This window comes from Emys orbicularis, chromosome 11, assembly GCF_028017835.1.
Source record: "Emys orbicularis isolate rEmyOrb1 chromosome 11, rEmyOrb1.hap1, whole genome shotgun sequence".
NCBI classification, from domain to species: Eukaryota; Metazoa; Chordata; order Testudines; family Emydidae; genus Emys; species Emys orbicularis.
The window spans coordinates 13,179,097-13,203,719 of NC_088693.1; the positions used below are offsets into that span (position 1 = coordinate 13,179,097).

General features: G+C 42.9%; 1 protein-coding gene across 2 annotated transcripts; it reads left to right on the forward strand.

The window, feature by feature from the left end:
• Positions 1–1,985: 1,985 nt before the first annotated feature.
• Positions 1,986–24,220, forward strand: LOC135885682 (glycerol-3-phosphate dehydrogenase [NAD(+)], cytoplasmic-like). 2 transcript variants are annotated; one of them, XM_065413573.1, is made up of 8 exons: positions 1,986–2,026; positions 10,524–10,701; positions 14,245–14,385; positions 15,211–15,349; positions 17,410–17,522; positions 19,756–19,989; positions 20,594–20,700; positions 24,124–24,220. In XM_065413573.1, the coding sequence occupies exons 1-8, from the start codon at positions 1,986–1,988 to the stop codon at positions 24,218–24,220; spliced, it is 1,050 nt and encodes a 349-aa protein (XP_065269645.1). The 2 variants fall into 2 exon arrangements, with proteins under 2 accessions (XP_065269645.1, XP_065269646.1); XM_065413574.1 differs by having other exon boundaries at positions 10,524–10,700; positions 14,313–14,385.
• Positions 24,221–24,623: the final 403 nt, after the last annotated feature.

Below are 24,623 nucleotides of genomic sequence, written 5' to 3' on the forward strand. Positions count from 1 at the left end.
TTTGTGAGTCATTGTGGCAGCCCTCCTCAGCACACAGAGCCAGACACTCACTGACTCAGGACACTGCTGCAAAGGCAACATATGCTGTCACATAGTGAACAAGCCTGTGGTCCCCTGCACTACAGGGAATCACAGGATTGTGGCAGAACACTGGGAAATATGAAAAGTCATGGAGATGTGAGAGAGAGAGAGAGAGAATGAAGCAGAGAGCTTGCAGGATTAAGAGAATGACAAAGCACATGAGGGGGAGACAGGTGGATGCAGGAGGTTTGAGAGGTAACTGTGTCAATTTTAGGCAAAGTCACAGGTGGTGGGACATGGCTTTGTATTCCCAAATAACCCTTTCAGTTCCCCTATTTAGCCCAAAGAATAGGAACAGTGTGTGTGCAGTGATGACTAGACAGAGATGTTATCAGCTGAACCCAGCCCTCCAAACCCAGACACCACACTGCCTTTTACCTGAGTGAGAAAGGAAACAGATCATGAGCTCTTACAGAATTAAAGCTGTGAACAAGTCCTCCAGTCTGGCCATGGAGAGATGTAACCTACCGCTGGCTTCTTATTGAGCCCACGGTTTAAGTCTGCAGCTCTTATGAAGTCTGTCTGTTGTCACATTCACCCACTGTCATGCAGAAATCCTGAATATCACATCAGGTAGTGCTGCCACAGGAGAATCACAGAATCTAACACAGCATTCTTAACAGGAACTTCTCCATGGAGGTCCATTAAAATCTGTGTGGCTCAGTCATCTGCAAACGCAAAATCAGACAGGGTGAAATTGGGGAACAGAGTGGTCTATCGGGTAGACTAGGGGACCTGTTCTGGATTCTTGCGCTCTGCCACTGCCTCAGCATGCCTAATCTTCAACAAGTCGCTGAATCGTTCTGTGCCTTGATTTCCCTACCTAGAAAATGGAGATGACACTGACCTACTGTATAGTGGGGGTTACAAGACTAAGGCGTTGTTTCCATGGGAAAGTTTTCTGGCATAATTTAAGGTCTGAATTTAAACAGTTATACCAGTGGGTGGTCTTAGTCCAATATAACAGTGGCTTTTCTTGGTTTCGCTTACCTTGCTTGGGAAGGGATTTATGCTAAAGGTAAAAAAGCCACTCTTCTCCAGGAGTATGTCCCCACGCATGGGGGGCTATAGGGATGTAGCTATCCATGTATAACTATAGGGGTAGACCCTTCCTGTTTAGACAAGGCCTGTCTTAAGGGATGGCTCTTCTAGAGGGCTTTGTGCCCCCTGCCTAAGAGAGGCTATAGGCATGCAAAGAACGGGTGTTATAAACACTTTGCAGCGGGGTTGCAGCCCAGTTGGTCCCAGGCTATTACAAACACCGTCTTCTGCCCTTTGCCTGGGCTTTACAACGCCTCTTGTCCTGTCTATGCCATTTCGGGTGATCGCTTCAGCGCCTGCACATAACGGGGCTCGGGAAGGCGGAGTTACACGTGGACTTTCATCCTGGATTTTGTTGAACGTAACCGAGAGCCGTGCTTTGGCGGCACACTGTGGATGGGGTAGCAAAGATGTTCAGCAACGAAAGGGTTAAGCAGGGAGGTTCCCCCGGTGGGTAGCACAAGGCACCTGCTTGGCACAGGGGCGTTTTGAACTTGTGACATTTGCCTTCATCCAGCCCCTGCCTTTCCCTCCCTTCCCGCACTGCCCCGGGGACAAAGGTAGGAGCCACCTCAGCAGCACCTCACCCTGCGGCTCATTGGCACCTGCTCTCTCCCATTGGTCTCCAGGGGCAGCATCCTTCTGCTGACACCCGGGGGAGCGGCCGGCGAGCGGGATCTCAGGGCGCAGGCGGGGCTTGCAGGTTGGGGAGTGTTCAGAGCTCCCTCCCGCGGCCACACGCACTGACAGGCGGAAGATTGAGCAACGCGGAGGCACCAAGCTGCTGCTGCGGCGCAACCGGGTTTCTGGTCGGTGACATCGGAGACCAGCACCAGGCATCGCCCCAGGGCGCGTGAGCCACCATGCCTGCGCTGAAAGTCTGCATCGTTGGGTCTGGGAACTGGTGAGTGCCGCCTGGAGCCCGGACCCGCGGTGGGGCTGCGCTGGGCTCTAGCCTTGCGCGGAGATCTGGGCGCTTTCTGTAGCCGCTCTGCGCCCCGCTGCTGGGCTCTGTCCCTTGGCAGGGGGTTGCAGCACACGGGGACCCGAGAGCGCCTCTCTCTGCCCTGGGGGGCTCGGGCTGAGGAGCGGAGACTTCAATCCTTGAGCCTCGTTAGCTGCACGAGAGATTGTGTCTCTTGGCTGGAGTCTGCGGGGCCAGGGGAAGGGAGAGCTCAGTCCGTCAGAGCCAGGCTGCAGCGAGCCCCGCAATCCACAGCCAGCTCCTGCCTCCCGCGTCCGACTCCCCTTCTCACGGAGCAGAAGCGAATGACGGTGTTTTACACAAAACCGAGCAATTGGAGTCACCGCAAAAAAATGACACCCGAGATGGTTTTATTGGGGGGTGTATGTGCCGGCTGCACATTTAAGCAATTTCTGCCTTTGCAAAGCCACATACTGCCCCATGCTAATGTGAGTCCGGATTAACTCCACTGAAGCAGTGCAGCTAGTCCCGACGCAGAAGCCTGTAGCAGAGCAGAATTTGGGTGTATTGAAAAGTCTCCAAACTACCAGTTAAACTGTAAGGCAATGGGGGGGGTTTCTACCTGGGTTTTGAGATGACATTGAGGACTGCACATCACCTGAGCATTGGTTGGAAAGAGGCACATATACACACAGGGGCCTGATCCTTTGCCAGGCTGAGTTCATCTTGAGAGGTGCTGAGCACTCCTAATAACTACTAGAGTCAGCGAGTGAAGGGGGCACTCAGGACTTTACAACAGGTTCTTAGCATCTCCCAGGGTCAGTGAAATCGGTGAAGTCAGTGAAATATTTGGGTTGGAAAAAAAAATGAATCTAGGATTGGGCTAAAAATGCCAGAAAAAGAGATGCAAAGTAAACTAGATGACTTCAGTTGTTTCAGGTTTTAACCATCTAAGGTCTTGTTTGTCACACCTTTAAACATTAAAAGTGATTTTTAACCTGATCGTGTCCCTTTAACTAAGCTAGACCACCCCTCAGGCAGGCCCCTCCTGGACTGTGGCTATTGATAGGAAAGCCAGGAACCCGTGGTCCTAAAATATTCCTAGTGAACCCTACAAGATCCATTGGTCTTGCTTGGCCCAGAGCTCTGCAGATCTATTCAGTTTGTTACTCTTTCAACCTGGCCCCCAGCCGGACCTCCCTGTTTGGCTCGTCCACCTGTTAAGTTTCATCTCAGACTGTAAGCGCTTTGTGGCAGGAACTGATGTTTGCTAGATGGCTTGTACAGTGTCCAGCACAACAGGGACCCAACGTGGTTGGCCCCTAGGGACTGCTGTAATCAAAATGTGAAATAATAATAAACAATGGGACATTGTCAGAAAGCCTGTGACTAGTGGAAGAAGATGTTCTTTACCTTTAGTTTTAGGGTTTTACAGTTGGGTGCTAGGAGAACCCAGTGGTACTCCAAGGAGAGTTCTTGGAATTCCTACATTGGGGTACACGCCCATCAGAAGCTGGTGGCTCATGGAAGAGGAACACATGCCACTAAGAATGGGAGAAAAAACAATAGAAATATGAAACACCAGGTACTTATTAGTAAGAACTAATAGCATTTTCATGTATACATCTCAAAGCTTTGCAGAGGTGCACCAGTATTATCCCCATTTTTTTAAGATGGGGAAACTAGGTAGCTACAGAGCTTAAATGGCTTGCCCAAGATCACATAGAGTAAGCAGCAGGATTGAGAACAGAATCCAAGTCAGCTGATTCCGCATACAGTGTCCTCTCCACTCTGCTGTGCTATGAGGGGAAGCATGTGCACATGGCAGATACGTGGCTGCTCGTGTAAAATGCATACTGAAACCTAAAGGTAGCAAGTGACTACTCTGAGCCTTGTACCTCTTGGGTGGAGAGGCAAGAGGAGGATTCCATGGGGCTCCAGGAGAGTCTGTAGTGTCTTCCACGTGCCCCAGGCCCCAGACTGACTGTGAAATAACCTCATGCTCACCCATCTTCACATGTACTCTTCTTTTTGTAACTTTCAGGTAATTAACTGCCACTGAATGCAGATTAAATGTCTCCTGCTTTGATATTTAGTACTGTTACCTCTGCCTGGAAATGGCAAGTGCATGCAATTTGCTAGAGGGATTGCCAGGTTCTCTACTCTCCCTTTGGCTTTGGTAAACAGTTCTCTCTCTCCTCAGTTGAAGCTTTTTGTTTGTTTGTTTTTGGTAATTTCCTATACTCCTCAATGAATTATTGCAGAGATCCTTATGTCTCCTACTGGAAGAGAACATGCGGGTCCTGATTCTACAGCTATTATACAACACAATACTTCCATTGACTTCAGAATCTGGATCAGCATATGTGCAGAATTGGGCCTCTGTAAGGGATTATTTTCCCTTCTGTCCCCCGTGAGGGAGCTCAGTCTCCCAAAATATGTGCTCAAAATAATGCACTGGTTCTTTACACAGATTTCAAGAAGTTCTACACTAAAAAGGGACACAAATTTGAGAGCATGGTTCACAGTGGGGAAAAATGGGGATACACTACTAAGACCCCAGCAATCCCAGAATACCAAACCGTTCCTGCTAAAAAGATCACAGGGAACTAATGTTTACATTTTAAATTTAAATCATTAGGTTTCAGAGTAAACACCCTGAGATGAATGGAATTTCAGGGAAGTCCTTCATAGTTGAGTGTTATTAACTGCAGACTTAGTAAGACATCATTGGATGAGCATTCTGGTCATTATCTTCACAACCATCTTTAAATTGAAAGCTTAAATTCTGCAAAAGCTGATGGTGTCCCCAGAGAAGAGTTGAAAGGGGTAGCATCCTATACTGGCACAGTTCAAATCCTGATGGACAGGTCTGAAATCTGATGCCTCTCACTAGTATGTACACTCATTTTAAAATATTTCTCTGCCTTCCCCACCCTGCTGCTAGAGAACACAGAATTTCTTCCCTCAGGTCTTGTTTATACTGGGATTTGAAACCATGTTTTCTAAAGAACAGTGCATGTATATTCAAGTGCAGATCTCTGAACTGTATATTCAAGTGCAGATCTCAGATTGGGCATTAGGGAAAGGAATGTCTCTCCAAGACACACATTATGTAACATCTGTATTTTAAAGGAACAGTCTCACCCTAGAGATGACAAGTCAGATTTTGAAACGCGCCTAAGTAACTGAGAAGCTCAAATCCCATTTTCACTCAATAGGATTTGGGCCCCTAAACACCTAATTCACCTTTGAGAAGGGGACAAGGTGATTTTGAAAATTTAACCCCCCGCAGCAAAACAAATTACATAGTGCATTTTAATATCGATATACTTCCCTATCCTTATATCCCAAGGGAATAACATTGTTGCAGCTCTAACTATGGAGGGCTGCCCAGTGTTAAAATTCCAGCTCCTGGCCTAGGCAACCCAAACCACTATCTGGACTGTGAGATTGCGGCAATTGCATACAATAGGTCCATGTGTGTCACCCTGCCCCTTTATTCACTCTAAATTCTTGCTAGTGTGGTCTATTGCACCAGACCAGACTGGAAGGCAGGAGGCTTCAGTTGCACTCACAGCACTGCCAGGAATTTAGTGGCTTCAGGCAAATCACTTTGCCACTCTGTGCCTCTAATTATCCACCTGTAAAATGGGGTTATTGATATTTACTCACCTTTGTAACACGCTGTAATATGTATAAAGGAAAATCCCAACGTGCTAAGTATTATCAAAGCATTTTAGGGCTTGGTCCTCAGAGAAGCTGAGCACCACTTGCCTTCAATGGGAGCTGAAGGTTCTCAGCAGCTTGCAGGATCAGGCCAACTCATTTCATCCCCCTTCTGGCTCAGAAGGAGAGCAAAGGGTATGTGCTCCTTACATGAAGGGGCGAGGACTAACGCCAGGACAGCCTTCACTTAACATCATGCCCACACAGAAATTTAAAGCAGCATTTGCATTTTCCTTTGAAGTATTTTAGCACCTTTCCCAGGAATCCACTGTTCTCCAGAAAGGTGCTGATATGGTTTCATATTTCTGTGACAATTCAGCCTTACATGGGTCCTGGGTTTGTTGCTTCATATGAGTGAATATTGTGCTACCCCCATTCTGCTCTCCCCCTTGTTATGAATCAGGAGGATATTGAAATGGGCAAGAACATTGCTCTGGAAAGCACTTTGGGTGTGATCCATAACCTACTGAAATCAATAGGGCTCTTTCCGCTAAGTTCAGTGGACTTTGGATTTTGCTTTCCTTCTGGACTATAAGAGCAGAGTATGACTGAACAGCATGGCATGCACACTTCTTTCTGTGTGTGTGTGATCCAAATCTCTCAGTGGTTCTTTGGATTGTTTAAGCCAGAAGCTGGGTGGCTTAGAGTAGTTGCAGCTGGTGGAAACACATTTTAAAGCAGAAAAAAATCATTTTTATTTGGGGGAAAGGGTGTTTTTTGAGCTTGTCAAGGTTGAAACAGTGTTTCTTTAAAAAGCAGTCATAACAGTGGAATGTTTACCTCTAGCAGACACACCATTCCTTCTGTTGCCCTCAAACTAGATATTTAAGTAACAGTTCAGGGATCATTTCTGAGTCTCAGCAAGATAGTTGACACATGACAAAAATGTTTCAACAGCTTCTCTCAGCTGCCCAGTGAGTCACAGTGATCCTTATTATGCCAACAGTATTGGAAGCCTTATTGCGGATTTGATTATATAAACTACCTGCCAAACCAGAGGAGCAATAGGTTTTGTTAGTTAATAATGGTTCTGCTATTTGTTTAAAAAATACAGATTAATTTCTAAATTACCGTATCTGGGGGCCTGATCCTCCAAGATGCTGAATGCCTTCCACTCCCAATTTACTTCAGTAGGAGTTGGAGGTGCTCACTACTTTACAAGACCGAGCATTTATTAGTAGAGGAGCAAGCGTCTATTTGATGCAGAGGGGACACTCTCTCTCTCTGAAATGTTATTTGTCTCCCCTGTAGAAAACCTGGGTAGATTGTTCCAATTATACCAGTATAATTAAACCACTATAATTCCACCAGTACAACTCCCTATCTGGACACATTTATTCTGGAATAAGAGTGCTTTTTTTTTCAGCTTAGTATAAACCACTTTCAGAGTGACACAGGCTAAACTGAAAAAAACACTCTTATTCCAGAATAAATGTGCCCACCCACATGGGGAGTTAGACCCATATAAATATAAACTATAGTAATTCAAACTCTACCTCACACTGGTATAACTTCCCCATGTAGCCAAACCTATAGATTATAAATTGCTCAGGGCAAGGGCTGTCTTTTTGTTCTGTGTTTGTACAAAGCCACACACAATGGGATCTTCATACATGACTGGAATTCCTGGATGCTACTGCAATTCAAATTAAAGAGAAAGACACTACTCTAATATTAATGAGCCATCCTGCTCCTCTGGGGACTGACCCTGCTTCTATTGAAGTTACTGATAGAATTGTCAGTGACTTCAGTCAGAACATTGCCATCCAAAAGTTCTACGGTCCAATAATGCTGAGAGCCAGCACTTGAAGCATAGTACTACTATTATTCATCTATCCTGGAAGAAATTGTTTTAAGAATTAGCAGCAAAAACTATTTGTTGTTGTTGATTTTTTTCATAAATTGGGTTTCTGTCAACCCTTTAATCGGTATCTAATTAAAAAGGACAGCCTTCTATTACCTTTAATAAATTGATCTTTGGCGAATAAATGAGGTAAAATGTTGTTTATGTGGGAGCGTTCCTTGGCTTTGTATGCATTCGTGAACCTTCCCTGCCACGCTCCTATAGTCTACTAAACACTGGTTTCACAGATAAAGCAATTCTTTCCAAAGGCTGGTTAGTGCTGAACTATGAATTTCAAATAGGTTAGGTAAAATAGAGCACCACTTTTTGAACTCTTTATGTGCGCGTCTCCCATTAATTCACAGTGAGAATCTTTTCCAGCTGACTGCTGAACACCGCCTCAGATTTTTCTAAAATTGCTTATTTAGTAACCTAGATTCCTTTGTGTTCCAGTCTTGTCAGTTTCAAAACTGTGCCCCAGTAGCGTCTGAGCACATCAGCGATGAAGGCTCTGTTGGAAAAGCAGTCTGGTTCTCTGAGAGCTGCCAGTCCATTGTAAGCTACTAAAAACTTTCAAGAGAGGTTACAGTGTGCTGGACCCTATCTTTCAATTTTAAAATGAGCTTGGATTGCTTAAAGGCCAGAACAAGCAGTTTCTCTTAACGTTTAGTGTTCCTTAGCTGGTATCCGAAATAATCAGCATCATTTTTTTATACTTAAGTAATTTTAGGTTTGCCTTTGTTGGCCTGATTTGCAAAGATGCCAAGCATCTGTAGTTCCCATTGAAATCAGCAGGAGCTGCGGATGCTCAGTAGCTTTGAAAATCAGGCCAACTTTTTATATTACAGTAGTGCCCAGAGAGGCTCCAGATGAGATCTGGGCCTCTGTATTGTACTTGGTACTGAGTACGCATTTGGTAAGAGACAGTCCCAGCCCGCAAGAGTTTACAGGGCCGATGAAGGATGGGAGGGAGGGGGAGAACATTGTTCCCAATCTGTAAAATGAGGATAACAGGGAGATTAAATCATTTATCCAGGGTCACAGAGAAAGTGTGTGGCAGAACCAGGACCCCCCCAATCTCCAGAGTCCCAGGCAAGTGCCTTAGCCACAAAAGCAACCTTTCTTCCCAATGCTTAGTCACTGCACACTTCCATAAACCGTCGCCCTCCTTTCAGTCTCCCATTCTGATGGGACGGGCCGAGAACTGCACTATAAATTAGATATAATTTTAGTATTAAATATGGTAGGCCTCATCTGTTTCACAAAGAGAATCCTTATGCCCCTTTAATGAATATTTCCCCCTGAAATTTTTACCTATATACTTTACATTTGTAAATGACTTAAAAAAATAAACAGATTGCCTTCATGATACAAGGCCTCCCAACACCCCCAGGGTCTTTGGGTAGCCTGGTATCACTGCATACCTTGGCACCTGTCCTGCGGCCAATACTCAGGCAAAATGCCCACTGACTTCAGTGGGACTTTTGCATGAATAAAGACAGTAAGATAAGCAATTCTGTTGTTGCTTATTGAGCAATTGGCCTTGTGCAAGCTGATTTAAGTCACTACTATAGTTGAGTGAAGGGAGGCAGTTACAACATGGTTTCCCTCTGTCCCAGTTGCAAAGCAGTTATGACTTGTTGTTTGGACAACATCTAATTGGACTTAACCTTGGATAAACCCAAGCTTTTATCAGTTACTGATAACTGGCTAACACACAAATTATGGTCTGTTCATGCTTCTAATTGTAGCTGTGTTGTAACTGGGTCAGGGGACAAGAGTATTGTAACCAGATCCTCTGACTCAAAAGTTGTATTTGTAATGTGGACAGGTCCTTAAAAGTCAAAGTAGGCTCAAAATGTTAAGTTCTTTCTTAAAACGTAAAGACCACTAACCAGTATTTTCATGGTCATCTTCTACGGTTAAATCAAGTTTTTTGTTTAATTTAAATCTTTTTCCTGCAGTGTTCATAACTCAAACATGGCAGTATTGTGCTGGTGCATGAGAAAATGAAATCAGGGAAAATGACTAGTCTAATTTCACTGTCTATGCCAGTGGTTCTGAGCCTATTTACCATTGTGGGCCACGTGTGTTATGTGGGACGCATCAACACAATATATATACTGCCTGTATGGCCATGAGGATGTCACAGGCCGCAGCTGTGTGCTGACTGGACTGCAAGCAGCCCGGCGGGCTGCAGGTTGAGAACCACTGGTCCAAGCTGACAGAAAAGCAAGTAAATGCACAGCATGAATGATGCAAAGTAAACTAGATGACTTCAGTTGTTTCAGGTTTTAACCATCTAAGGTCTTGTTTGTCACACCATTAGACTTTGAGTTATTTTTAACCGGATAGTGTCCCTTTAACTAAGCTAGACCACCCCTCAGGCAGGCCCCTCCTGGAGTGCGGCTATTGATAGGAAAGTTTGATACATTTCAGGTAAGATGCACAGACTTCAACGTATCCAGATTGCTCAGCAGCATCTTCTCGCTTGGGCTACTCTACTTTTTTTTAATATTTTTATTTTTTAAAGAAGCTAAGAAAAGTATCTGAGAAACAAAAAATATTATTCAAAGTTCTAAATTAAAAACAAGATGTAACATGCTACATCATGCTTACGTTAACCCTGGATTTCCGACCACAATTGTATTTTACTAGGTATCCATTTTCTGTATATCTCAGTGGGTATTTTCTTGACTGAGGGAAGAGCCTTGTGTTGGGCTTAGTGAGCATATAAACATGGCCATAGTTCCTGTAATGCAGGCCTTTCAGTGAGGTCGGAGTATTTTTCTCAATGCAGTTTGTGCTTCCAGGTGGAACTAGGGTTACTCAACTTTCCTAAGGAGATGGTTTCAAAACAAATATACAGAATCCTGTCTCTAAGTATTTTACTTTGCTATACAGGGGGTCTGCTATTGCAAAAATTATTGGCAAAAATATCCAGAAGTCTAACAGGTTTGATCCTGTTGTGAAGATGTGGGTGTTTGAAGAAATCATAAATGGGAGGAAACTCACAGAGATCATAAACAAAGAGCATGAAAATGTGAAGTATCTTCCAGGACATACGTTACCTAAAAATGTGGTAAGTTGGCTAAACAACTGAAATGTTCTTTCAAAGCTTTAAGACTGATGGTTGGGCCAGACTGAGAATTTCACAATCCCTGGTTTGCTTTAAAAAAGTGGATTTAACACTAGGGAGAGGTGATAGGTTGACTGGGGGGGGGGGGGGGGGGAATCGGAAGAGGGAAGCTAAAGTTCTTTGTTTAGACCTTAATTCTTTAAATGGAATCCCTGTTGCTTGGATCATTTACAACTAGTCATTAATGTATGAATTAGAGGGACTTTAATCCTGCTTTAACTGCCAACCTTATCTGTGGGTTTACTATCTCATCCTATGTACACATGCCAAGTATTAAGATTACTTACATCTCTTTTCTGCCCAACTTACTCTAACATTCACATTACTTCTGAATTTGACCCACTGAGACATTTGTAAGCGATGCAAACATCTAAATTCTAAAGGACATACAACTTCAAACAAACCAGCTCTATTTGTGTTTTTGTACACAAAGCCCCAGATCCTGCCCAGCTGAAAATCAGCACATCTCCACAGCATTTATAGAGCTATGCTGATTTATACCAGCACAGTATGTGGCCCATAGCATCCACCCTAACAAAATTAAGGTTGTTTTAACTCCCCCTCCCTTTCTAACTCAAAGTTCAATAGAAAAGCTAACAGCATAAAATATAACAGCATGAAGAGCATTGCTGTAATTCCGTGTGTGATTTCAGAATAGAAAAACGGAGTCACTTTAATCGGTAATACAATAAAATCTACCAAAAGCAAAAAACTATAACTTTTACAGCCATTCGAAATGTGTGATCATACTAGATAATTTACAGCTTCAGAAACGTGATCGTTCTAGATTATTTATAGCTACTTAATTTAAAGTAAGCAGGATGACATTTTGTTTGTTCAGGAGCTTGCCAGATGGTCGTGTTTTGAAAAGTAAAGAAACTAGCACAGCCTTTACAGAGTAGCTTTTAATTTGTGCAAACAGAAATTAACATGCTGCATATGAGTGGCCTCCTTGCTTAGAGTAGTTAATTTTTCTAAATTTAGTATTGTAATAGCATGTTTGCACTCACATGACTTGAAATTGACATAGGTGGATTTGATCTCCGTGGTCTAATACCAAGCGAGACGTGAACCACCTTGATTATTTTTACAACAATATAACAGGAGAAAAAGCCTGTTTTTTTATTCCTATCCCGGTAGCAGACTCACCCTAAAACCTGACCTATGCTAGAAAGTTGTACCAGCTAAACCAGCCTTTTTCCAGCACAGCCTGGCAGGTGTCCATGCTTAATTTAGTCTTTTATTGACAAAACCTTCCACTTTTTCCAGCATAGTTATTCCCCTTTTCGGAGGAACGTAAGTCCCTGCTGGTATAGTTCTATCAGCCCAGTGGCAGTGTCGATGCACAACCTGTACCAGTATAAGCAGTCCTCTACTTGCAGTCCCTAATGCAACATACGTTCCCTTCATACATACAACATACATTCTCCGGCAGCACTTTTGAACTCCACTGCCCAGGGGTCACAGTGACTGGAAGTCACCCCGACTTCTAAATGCCTTGGACTGCCTTCGCAGTCACATCTCTTCCTGTTATCTGCTACCTTTTTGCTGAAATAATGGCTCCTTGCTTTTGGTTTCATGCTGCCTGCTGGTCCAGGCTGGAGGTGCTAGATTTTCTTGCACTGTGAGGAGAGGAGTGTGTGCAGGCTACTTTGCTCCTGCAGGAAGAATAGTTACAGTGATGTGGTGAAGGAGATGGTGAAGCTCAGATATTTACCCCAAAGAAAAGCCCCACAGTTGCACAAAGCGTAAGGCACTGAGGTAATTATACCGGAAGGTGAAGAACACCACTAGGAGTTCTGGACCCACCTGCATATCTTGTGCCCAGGGCCGGCTCCAGGCACCAGCATCCCAAGCAGGTGCTTGGGGCGGCAATCTGCAAGGGGCGGCAGTCCGTGTGTTTTTGCCGCCCCAAGCAGCACGCCGAATTGCCGCCGCGGACGGCGGGGGCAGTCTGTGTGCCGTTAGGGCGGCACGCGTGTTTCCGCGGCAGCAGCAATTCGGCAGCAGCTGCTATGTTCCGCTGCCCGTGGCGGCAATTTGGCGGCTTCTGTCTTTCGGCTGAAGACAGAAGCTGCCGCTGAATTGCCGCCGCAGCGGAAACGTGTGTGCCACCCTAACGGCACACGGACTGCCCCCGCCGTCCGCGGTGGCAATTCGGTGCGCTGCTTGGGGCGGCAAAAACAGTAGAGCCAGCCCTGCTTGTGCCTTTTATAACATGCTGGATGCTATAATCAGCAGGGACCCTGTCACTCCACTGGAGACACTTCACATGCTGGGGTTTGTATCACACACATCGCTGTAGAATTTAAACAACGAGTAGCTCTTCACTGCTTAGGTCATAAGTCTCCCAGTTCATCTTAGATGGATAAGGCTACGGGAGAAGTGTGCCTGAACAGTTTGCTAGGAGGGTGTGTTTTAATTAGTTAAAAATCAGTCCTGTTTTTGATGGCTCACTTCACTCCAATCTGTTCGATGACCGAGTGGAATTCCCCATTCACATTGGTCTAACTGGGTTAGGCCAGTTATTTTAAAAGAATGCAAATCCTTGGCTTTAAAGAAGCTGATGCGGAGAGCTGCAGTTTGTCTAGCTGTGGACCTGAAAGTGCCGTTTCATTTCTGCTCAGCTCATACTGTGGCACAGATGAAGGGCCCCACTCTTAGGGGGATATGTTCTCTTATTATCATCAATAAAGCTACTGGTAGCTGTGGCAGAGTGAAATTCAGCTGGTGACTTCCTTAGAAGCCCTGGTTTTGTTGTTAATGCCAGCTGGAATGGTTTACACTTGGGACAGGGTAGGGCTTGCCAGCTCCTTGGCGTGTTTGTGTTAATTTTTTGCAAATACTAGGCCAAATCACTATCTCCTGCAGTGAATCCTGCTTGAGCAGGATAACTATAAGGATCCCCTGGCAGAGTTTCTTCTTGATCATTCCATCAGGATGAGAGGAGTAACCCACACATGGTAAGCCATAGGGTCTGCCACAAACCCTGCAGATCCCCATGGATCTTGAAGCATTCACAGGTGACCAGAGTCATCCGAGGAGAGGCCTTATGCCTCCACACCCTGGCAGCATGGCTCTACTGTAACTGTATTATCAGGGTCACTTGGCTGCCTTTAAGAACTGCATTAAAAGGGGCGAAGGGCCTTCCCTGCTCTGCAGGGCACTTGAGGAGGTAATGCAGCTGTAGGCTGTATTATACTTCCCAGATCATCTCCACAGGGCTAGTATGGCACACTGCTTTAAAAAGTTAGGATATGCTGCCTTCATGGACATTTTGATCTGGAATACAATACCTGATTGCATTAAAGGTTAACGCTCTGTCATAGCATTAATTAGTTTAAGGATTCCTTTATTTTTAGTTTATGGATTCTTATTTTAATGCCCTTCTGTGATGGATTAGGTGTACAATTATTTTGTAACTATGTTAACTCACTCATGGTACAAGGGACGGTTAATTAATTTTTTTCCTCACTTTCGTCCTAGGTGGCTGTAGCAGATGTGGTTGAAGCATCGGCTGGGGCAGATATTTTCATCTTTGTTATACCCCATCAATTCATTACACGAATTTGTGACCAGATTATTGGTCACATAAAACCTGGAGCATTCGGCATTTCACTGATCAAGGTAATTTGTGATCTCTACAATCAATCTGTATGCAGTGAAGGAATAAGTATGCAGTATGGAAAACTTGGGGCTAGAAATGCCAAAGAGCTACAGGTCTAAAGCCTTAATGCTCTATTCCATGTATTCTCCCCTTTCAGGGCTGTTTTTGAGAGAAAACACACACACACACACACACACACACAAAAGGACAATAAACACTTATAGTTGGTTTTACAGAATTGAAGTGATTTGCAATTGTAATCAGGGAGGCTATCTTAAAAAGCTAAAGAAGCCAGAGACAATCTGAAAAGGAAAAAAAACATTTAGGACGTTTTTAAAACTTGCAGTTTGCCTCCAGCTTTGAGTCCACTGCTCCTTCTTTCCAATTGTTATAGAAAATCTCATTTAAAACATGAATTGAAGGAAATTGAAATTTTAATTCTGACCTACAGTTCTCCAGCTGTTGCCTTTTCCCTCCCTTTTAAGATTCTCCTGCAAACAGCAATATAAGAGGAAGGAAAGCATAATGCACCTTGACTTACTTCCTTATATAAAGGAAACTGGGGATGTGTTACGTATAAATCTTGCCTAGAACATTTAAAAAACACATTACATGAAAACTTGATTATTTTACAGCTACGGGAAGTTTAACACACAAAGAAAAAGCAGCCTCACCATAAAGTAAAACCTTGTGACATACTGTTGCACTGGGTGCAAGTCCTTTCATTTAAAGGGAAAACGGCCTGCAGCGGGCCTACCGCATGAGGCCTACATTTCACATACTGATGCTCTGTCACCCTCGTTTCTTTTCTAATGACTTGACTTTGAATATTATCTTTTAACCAGGGGGTTGATGAGGGTGCCGAAGGCTTGAAGCTCATATCAGACATCATTCGAGAGAAACTGAAGATAGAAGTCAGCGTGCTCATGGGGGCCAATATAGCCAGTGAAGTGGCTGATGAGAAGTTCTGTGAAACCACCATTGGTAATGATTATTGAGGGAGAGTTACAGTCAAGAGCTCTGATTGGCTCTACCACAAATATTCATTTCTACTTCTAGCAATCCCTAGCAGAGGAATAGGACAGCATCTAAACATAGTGACAGAGTATAATGTGTAATTGAAACATGGAAACCTTTGAAGGGTTTCTGAACAGTTTTATGTATACACCACGTATTAAACTCTGAACCTCCTTCCCATAAAGGAATGGCCACATTTCCAACAATCTCACTGGAAACAGGATCAGACTCAAACAACTGCAGGTGCTAGTAGATGCAGCAATTAGCTACTCTCTTCCATTAAAAAATTAGGCTCAATTCTCCTCCTACAGGAGTTAATGGGAGACTCCTAGTAATGTCAAAGAGATTGTGTCAAGTCCTTCAGTGGCCGACATACTGCAAGGAAAGTGCAACCAGCCCCACAAAGCCTCCCCCATCCTTCGTTTAAATTTCTCAATCCTCCCACGTCTTTGTAACTGAAATTGTATCACTTATTATTTTCTCTCTCACACAGTGCCTACCTGAGCACAAACTGTTTCAGTCGTGTCTCTAACCTTTATATTTTTACAGTAGCTTAAAATCTGTTGTGAAAATTAAAAATGCAACTTTAATTTATTGCAGCTTGACTGGCTGTTTCAGATTGTATGTTCAAATTTCAAACTGCCCGTTCCTGTGCAATGTTAATAGTGAAAACTATAGCATCTTGGCAACTTTTGCTCTCTGAGGAGGCTATTCGACATCAGTATGAACATTAGCTAAACAATATTGTTGCAGTAGATCTTTCTGAGAGCTTGGAGGCGAGTTTAGCACCTTTGCTTGCCTACGTTTTAACGATGGCTTTGAGGTTACTTCTTCAGAGGAGTTTGCCTCTTTGTTCTCCTGCCCTTCCTCAAAGTGTTTCTGCCACTTCTATTTGGGAGAGAACATCTAGAAGAGCTTTCTTTGCTGCTAGACAGGCCAGAGATCGGCACTTCAGAGAAACAACGTATTCCCACATGTCAACTCGCCTAGAGAGTGAGGGATACAAACCAGGCTTCTGAGCTAGAGCACTAATCCAAGGGCTGCAGGACTGAAGCAGCTCAGGCTTGCTCTGATATTTAACAACATGGGGCCTGATTGCCGAAGGTGCCGAGCACCCAGAAGTCCCACTGGAATGGGGACTGCTGATGCTCAGCCCACTGAACATCAGGGCCACATTGCTATTATGAAAACAAAGGCCAACACAACTTTCTAAAAGTCAGGTAAAGCCTCATTCAAAGATCCCCACACAGCTTTCCCAGTAGCACTGCCACCTCCCCTTCTCCATATGAAAGGACACTGTTTTAATAGTTTGATACATGACCTCAGTATGGTTGGAACACCACTTTTCCAACAGCGCCAATACTGAACATCTTGGTCTATGGATCCTCCTGTAAGTGGGAATGCATTTGGTGTTACGAGACGTTTGTCCTAGTGGGTTAGCAATACTTTTATTTGAAAATGTAAAACAGCCTCATTGCTATGTGCAAACTTGAATTGATCCTGACACCACCCTGCTAATAGGTTAAGTGACTTGGCCATACCCAAACTGTGAGTCAACAGCTGAGCCAGGATTAGAGCTAAGCAGTTTAATTCAACCCAGTGCTCAGGCTGCCGTGGCCCTCAGGCAGGGCTGTGTGAGCTGGCGGCATATTTGTGTAAATCGGTGCTTTCACTGTGAGAGACTAAACATACACTAGAAAACCGCACTCAGCCAGGTTTGGAATTATACAAGCTAACCACACCTGTTGGGCAGAGATGGGTGTTGGAGGCTATCTACCCGTAACCACTTGAAGTGTTATTGGACACGTTTTGCTAATGCATTTTGACTTGTGCGGTTATACTGGCTGCCAGCTACAAGAACTGGTATTGGTTCACAAATCCCCCTTTAATAATGTCTAGTTATACAGATTACAAAACCTAACCCTTCCCTCAGAGTCATCCCCATACTTCAGTATCTTATAAACATACACGTTTTGTCCACCCCATTGTGTAACAAGAATGTGTAACTCCCATCCTTCCTTCCACAGGGTGCAAAAATGAAAAGCATGGGCAGATCTTTAAAGAATTAATGCAGACCCCAAATTTCAGGATTACCGTGGTGGATGACTGTGATACAGTGGAGATCTGCGGAGCCTTAAAAGTTAGTGATTCCAAACCAAATAATTGTTTTTTTAGGGCCAAATTCTACCCTCACGTCTCGTTTCAAGGGTCCCTGGTCTAGTGCTGGCTCCGCCACTAGGTTATTAGATGGCCTTGGGCAAATCATATGGGAATATGTACGTACCTCATAAGTGTGTTGTAGAGCATTTCAGAACAAATTATACAAATGCTTTCCTTATTGTAGGTATGCATGCTTCTGAGAGCAGAATTTGGTCCTCAATACTTCCTTGTCTAGGTAGATCGTAAGCTTAGTGGTAGGAATTCCTAGCACGTGTATGTGCAGTACCTAGCACAATGTTACTCTCATCGTATTTGGTGCCTCAGGGCCCTCCTGTAATATAAATAATCATAATAGATTATCATTCAAACGACAATTAACATACAACTTAAGTTAGATTTATCAAAGAGCTTTTTTTTTTTTTTTTTTTTTAATATAATAAAGAGGTGGCAAAAGGATAAAATAAATAAATAAATAAAATAAATGGAGATATCCCATCTCCTAGAACTGGAAGGGACCTTGAAAGGTCATCAAGTCCAGCCCCCTGCCTTCACTAGCAGGACCAAGTACTGATTTTGCCCCAGATCCCTAAGTGGCCCCCTCAAGGATTGAACTCATAACCCTGGGTTTAGCAGGCCAATGGATAGTCCTCTTTAAGCAAATGTTTTCTTTCCAAAGTTCAAGTAATAACATACAAGGAAATAACAGACTGTAAGCTCTGTGGGGCAGGAACCATGTCTCCCAGTGGTGTTGTAACACATTCAGGAATAGTGGCACTCCAATCCTGATTGGGACCTCTGCATTAAACTGCAATGTAAATGAGAAATAATACTGAAGGTGAAGCCTGTTCCAAGCAGCGCTTGAGTGAGATGGATAGTTTGCTTTAAAACCCATTGAAAATGCACTCCAGCATACAGCGCAGTCATGTATATTCTTATCATTCAACTTATTCTGACAAAAAGCATCAGTGGCTTGAACTGAATCGGTGTGTAGTTTACCTATAAGTAAATTAGTTATTTACACACACACAAACATGTATCCCAGGCAGGTTTCAGTGGAGTATTTTTTGTATGGAAATAGCCCAGTCCTGGCTCCTACTGAAATGAGAGTTTCAGCAGTAATGGTGCAGAGAGCAAAACTGAGGCATGAGCATTTCTGGGACTTGAAACTTAAAGGTAGCCACACTAACACCTACTACTACAATATATCATGAACTACACTGTCTGACTACAAAGTGTGGGATATTTTTGATTAAGCATTTGATTAGGATGCGCGGTGAACCTCTTTTAAACTTTTGTAAGGAGAGTAAAATGTTCCTGTAGGCATAGGCCAAGTTTGATCTACTGCAACCAATGCCTGTTTATGGAGGTAGAAATCCAGGCTAGGCAAAAATTCAATTAAAGGTAAGAACAGAAGGGTCACGGGATCCCGCTGCCAACCTGGCAACAAGGGGGGAAAATTATTCCAGCTGCATTATATGGGCCAAATTTTTAACACATTGCCCTTCATTTTGCACTCGGAAATAACAGTGGGAACATTTTTTTAGGCCTTAGAAGTCCAATTACTTGACATTTAAGTGCTATGAAGTATGCTCATAATTATTTGGAATTGGAATACCTGAGAGCACTCAGGTAAAAACAGTATCAGAGGGGTAGCCGTGTTAGTCTGAATCTGTAAAAAGCAACAGAGGGTCCTGTGGCACCTTTAACCTCCCTGGCCACACAATAGCAGATGTTAAGGTAGCCATCTTACAGCAAAAAAACTTCAGGACCAGACTCCAAAGAGAAACTGCTGAGCTCCAGTTCATTTGCAAATTTGACACCATCAGATCAGGATTAAACAAAGACTGTGAATGGCTATCCAACTACAGAAGCAGTTTCTCCTCCCTTGGTGTTCACACCTCTACTGCTAGCAGAGCACCTCACCCTCCCTGATTGAACTAACCTCGTTATCTCCACACTGATTTATACCTGCCTCTGGAGATTTCCATTACTTGCATCTGAAGAAGTGAGGTTCTTACCCACGAAAGCTTATGCTCCCAATACTTCTGTTAGTCTTAAAGGTGCCACAGGACCCTCTGTTGCTTTTTATAGGTAAAAACAGGTTTACTTACTGTGTTCACTTACAGTTAGCATATGCTACCAAAGAACTTGCACGTCTTATCTGATTTGGTTTCCTTCTCTCTTTTGCACCTTTTCCATTAAACTGGTTTTAGAACATAGTAGCAGTAGGAGCTGGATTCTGCGATGGATTGGACTTTGGCGATAATACTAAAGCAGCAGTCATTCGTTTGGGCCTCATGGAAATGGTAGCCTTTGCAAAGCTGTTCTGCAGGGGTCCAGTATCAATAGCTACTTTTCTGGAGAGCTGCGGCGTTGCTGATCTAATCACTACATGCTACGGGGGGCGCAACAGGAAAGTAGCGGAAGCCTTTGTGCGGACAGGAAAAGTAAGAAGCATTTTTGAGGCATTATAAGCCCAAGTGTTAATCAATTGTGTTTTACACACACATCAACAGTCATCTTCCTGATGAAAGGAGAACACTGGCTCTATGATCTAAGAGAGGAGGGTGCAGAAGTGACTCTCACTCTCCTTGCCAACTGCAAAGACTGTTTCAGGGAATGGTGTAGCACATATTATTCCAAACATGTCCCAAGAGTTGAAAGCTTTGGGCTGAACAAAGATGGACTAAAATAAATTGGAAGGAGAGAGAATACCATCCCACAGTTCTAGAATAAGTGAAAATCCTCTTCCCCCTTGGAAAAGTACATCCAGTGCTGTTTCCTTCTGCTTATAAAAGCAAAGGTTATATAATATGGACTGTATGCCTCAGCCACTGCTTAGGGACCCGAGAAAGAATCTGTTCAAGCCTCCCACTACCTCCTGTTCATTAATCACTTGGCCTATAACAAAAGTACAAGGCAGGCGTGGGCTGCAGTTTAATCACTGGATTCTTTTGTCTAACATTTTCAGAAGCTTTCCGCTTGAAACACTCTGTTCCGTTATGCAGCTTCCTTTTATTCTGTTTGTGTGATCACTCTCATTTCTTCTAGTCAATTGAGGAGCTGGAAAAAGAGATGCTGAATGGACAAAAGCTACAGGGTCCTCAGACTTCAGCTGAAGTCTATAAGATGCTGAAACAGAAAAACATGATTGATAAGTAAGGAGTTTGATTTTTTGAATATCAAGTTGACAGACTTGTTATAAGCAAAAGTTATTACTAGTTCACAACTGTTTAAAGGTCTTTATGAAACAAGTATATAGTCTGTCCATGTCCATAAAGTATAGGTGTCCACATCTCAAGGCACCATCACTGTTCACATTAGCCTGCACTCTTACTGGCAGTATCAACAGAACAGGCCAAAGGCTGAATGGTATGCAGAACGAACTACTTCACCTAACAATGGTCCTGTCCAAAAAAAAAAAAAGGAAAATTTGAGATGCAGTGTTGGAGGCAGCCTGGGTACCTGATCTGTAGACAAATAAGATTTCATGCTCTGCTATCAGTGTTACACCTTTCACTGATACTAGCTACAATATGAACTTTAACTAGTGCCTTCTCTTATTAAGCTATGCAGGATAATCTTTCTAAACGAAGACTGCTTGTGTGCTGAAAAATTTCTATGTAGTAGGAGCATTTTAGTGGCACAAGGGGATGCTATTGGAGTACAGAGCCATTTAAACAGTTTCCTTAATGACCTGAAAAATCAAAAAAGGAATCCTACAGAAAGTGGAAACATGGATGAATGCTAAGGAGGAGTACAAAAGAATAGTGTAAGCAGGTAGGGTCAATGAGAAAGGATAAAGGCATAAAATGAGTTATCTAGCAAGGGGCATAAAAGGCAAGAAGAAGTTCTTTAAATACACTAGGATCAAGAGAAAGATGAAGGAAAGTGTAGGTCATCTATTTAAATGGGAAGAAGAGCTAATAACTGATGACATCAAGAAGGCCGAGGTGTTTAATGCCTATTCGGCTACAGTCTTCACTAAAAAGGTTAATGACTAGGTACTCACCACAGTATTAACAAGGGGAAGGAAAGCAGTCCAAAATAGGAAGAGAACAGGTTAGATTAGAGAATATTTAAATTAATGTATTCAAGTCGGCAAGGATTGATGAAATTCATCCTAGGGTACTTAATGAACCAGCTGAAGCAATCTTGGAACCATTAGTAATTAGCTTTGAGTACTCATGGAGGACTGGCGGGGTCTCAGAGGACTGGAGCAGGACAAACACAGTATCTATCTTTAAAAGGGGGAATAAAGAGGACCTGGGAAATTATAGATCAGTCAGATTAACATTGATACCAAAAATACTTGAACATATTATTAGACAATCAGTTTGTAAACCCTTAGAGGATAATAGGTTTATAAGGAATAGCCAGCATAGATTTGTCAAGAACAAATCACAACAAACCAACCTCATCTCCTTCTTTGAGAGGGTTACTGGCCTAGTGGATGGGAAAGGAAGTAGTAGATGGGATATCTTGATTTTAGTAAGGCTTTTGATATAATCGCACATGACATTCTCAAACTAATTAGGGGAAATGGTCTAGATGAAATTACTGTGAGTTGGGGCACACTGTGTTGAAAGACCATACTCAGAGAGTAGTTAAAGTATTTGTTGTCAGTCTGGAAGGGCATATCTAGTGGGGTCCCACAGTGCTCAGTCCTGAGCCTGGAATTATTCAATATTTTAATTAATGACTTGGAAGACTGAGTGGAGAGTGTGCTTATAAATATTTGCAGATGACAAAGTGCTTGCAACCCCACCCACACTGGGTGGGGTTGCAAGCACTTTGGAGGATAGGATTTGAATTCAAAATAACTGACAAATTAGACAACTGGTCTGAAATCAACAAGATAAAATTCAATAAAGAGAAGTGCAGAGTACTTCACATATGAAGGAAAAATGCAAACGCGCAACTACACAATGGGGACTAAATGGCCGGGTATAGTACTGGTGAAAAAGATCTGGGGGTTATCATGGATCACAAATTCAGTACGAGTCAACAGTGCGATGCAGTTTCAAAAAAGGCAAATATTACGGGGTATATTATCAGGAGCATCATATGTAAGACATGGGAGGCAATTGTCCTGCTATACTTGGCACTGGTAAGGCCTCAGCTGAAGTAGTGTGTCCAATTTTGGGTGCCACACTTTAAGAAATATGTGGACAAATTGGAGACACTGTCAATAGGAGAGCAACAAATATGATAAAAGGTTTAGAAAACCTGATTTAGGAGGACAGGTTAAAAAAATACTGGGCATGTTTAGTCTTGAGAAGAGAAGACTTAAGTCTTCAAATATGTTAAGGGCTGTTATAAAGAGGACTGATCAATTGTTTTACATGTCCTTGCAGGTAGGACAAGAAGTAATGGGCTTAGTCTGCAGCCAGGGAGATTTAGGTTAGATATTAGGAAAAACTTTAACTATAAAGATAGTTAAGCTCTGGAATAGGCATCCAAGGGAGGCTGTGGAATCCCCATCATAGCAAATTAAGAACAGGTTGAACAAGCACCTGTCAGATGGTCTAGGTTAACTTGGTCCTGCCTCGGCCAAAGGAGCTGGACTTGCTGACACCTCAAAGTCCATTCAAGCCCCACATTTTTATGATTCTATATAAGCACTTGAGATTACAAATGAAAACATTTGAATTACAATTAGGCTTTGCCTCTGTTTCAACTTGCACAATGAAAGTATGAGTCTTTCAGGTTCTCTTACACTCACACACTGCTGCAGTGTTTAGGGTGGAAGCACTGTAAGGAGGCATTAAAAAAAACTTGTCCATTGGAATTGTAATAATTATGGAAAAAACTTCTCTTGGTTTTAGATTTCATAAAAGCTTGTTTTGATAGAACCTATAATGGACCAGACAGTGCCCCTTTAATGAAATTTTACATTATGCACTTAGTTTCAAATCAATTCCATTCTCTCATTCTTGACTGTAAAATTATCTAACTTAAAAGGCAACCAGCAAAAGGAAAACATTCTTTGCTTTTTTATGCTATGTAAGGGAAACCATGTGAGGGTCAGTTCTGCATGCTTTTACCTTAGAAATATCACAGCTTGTCTTTCCTGGAAGACTCCTTGGGAGGAGTAGGGAGCAGAAGGGAGAGTTTTCCAAGTCCTTAATTGAAAGCACAGGTTGTTGAGTTTTTTCCATACAGCTTTCTCCCACCTGTTTGTCAAGCATTAGTGTTAAATAGGCAGACACCTTCCCTACCCCAAGATAAACAGTAAGATCTTTTCCTCTCAATTGGGTCAGTTTCATTCTATTTGTACTTGATGTCTTAATCCTACAACTAGCTCTCCAGTTATCCAGACAATCTCGGGGGGGGGGGGGGGGGAACCAAAAAAACCCACACACAAGATAGATAGGCCTAAAATTTTGAGAGAAGAGGAAATTGTGAAAGGAGAGGGAAAAAAGCAGCATGAAAACCCTTCAAACTTTGTTTTACATCCTAAAGCAGAAAAAGGCAGCACTTTCCCCCCAACCCCCATTTTCATAGGTGTCAAGAATAGTGCAGCTGTTTGCATAAAGTAAACTTTCTAAACCACTTTAATTATTTCATCCTTCTTTTAGGTTTCCATTGTTCTCAACTGTCTACCAGATCTGCTATGAGGGTAGGTTGGTCCAGGAATTCATCTCTTGTCTACAGAATCATCCACAACACATGTAAGAATTTCATGTGGCTCATCTGGATGTGCATTCATCTCTTCTGGGCTTCTCTCGACTTGGTAGAAAATAAAAGCAGCCAAATAAGTCATATGGCACATAACTCTTCTTGTAAAGGCAATGTAGAATTTTTTTTTTGTACAGTCAGCCTGAATATTTCAATATTATCTCCAAGGAAGTAGGATGGATACAGGATTTAATAACCTTAATATGGGTTTGACTTTGGTTGGTCTTTTCAGAATCAGCCCTAGGAGAATTCTTTTCTTTCCTGTTGATTATAAGTAAGGCTAAAGATTTTGTCACAAATGTTTTTAGTAAAAGTCACGGACAGGTCATGGGCAAAACAGAGAAATTTACTTCACGGAAGCCATAACCTGTCCATGACTTTTACTAAAAATATCCCTGAC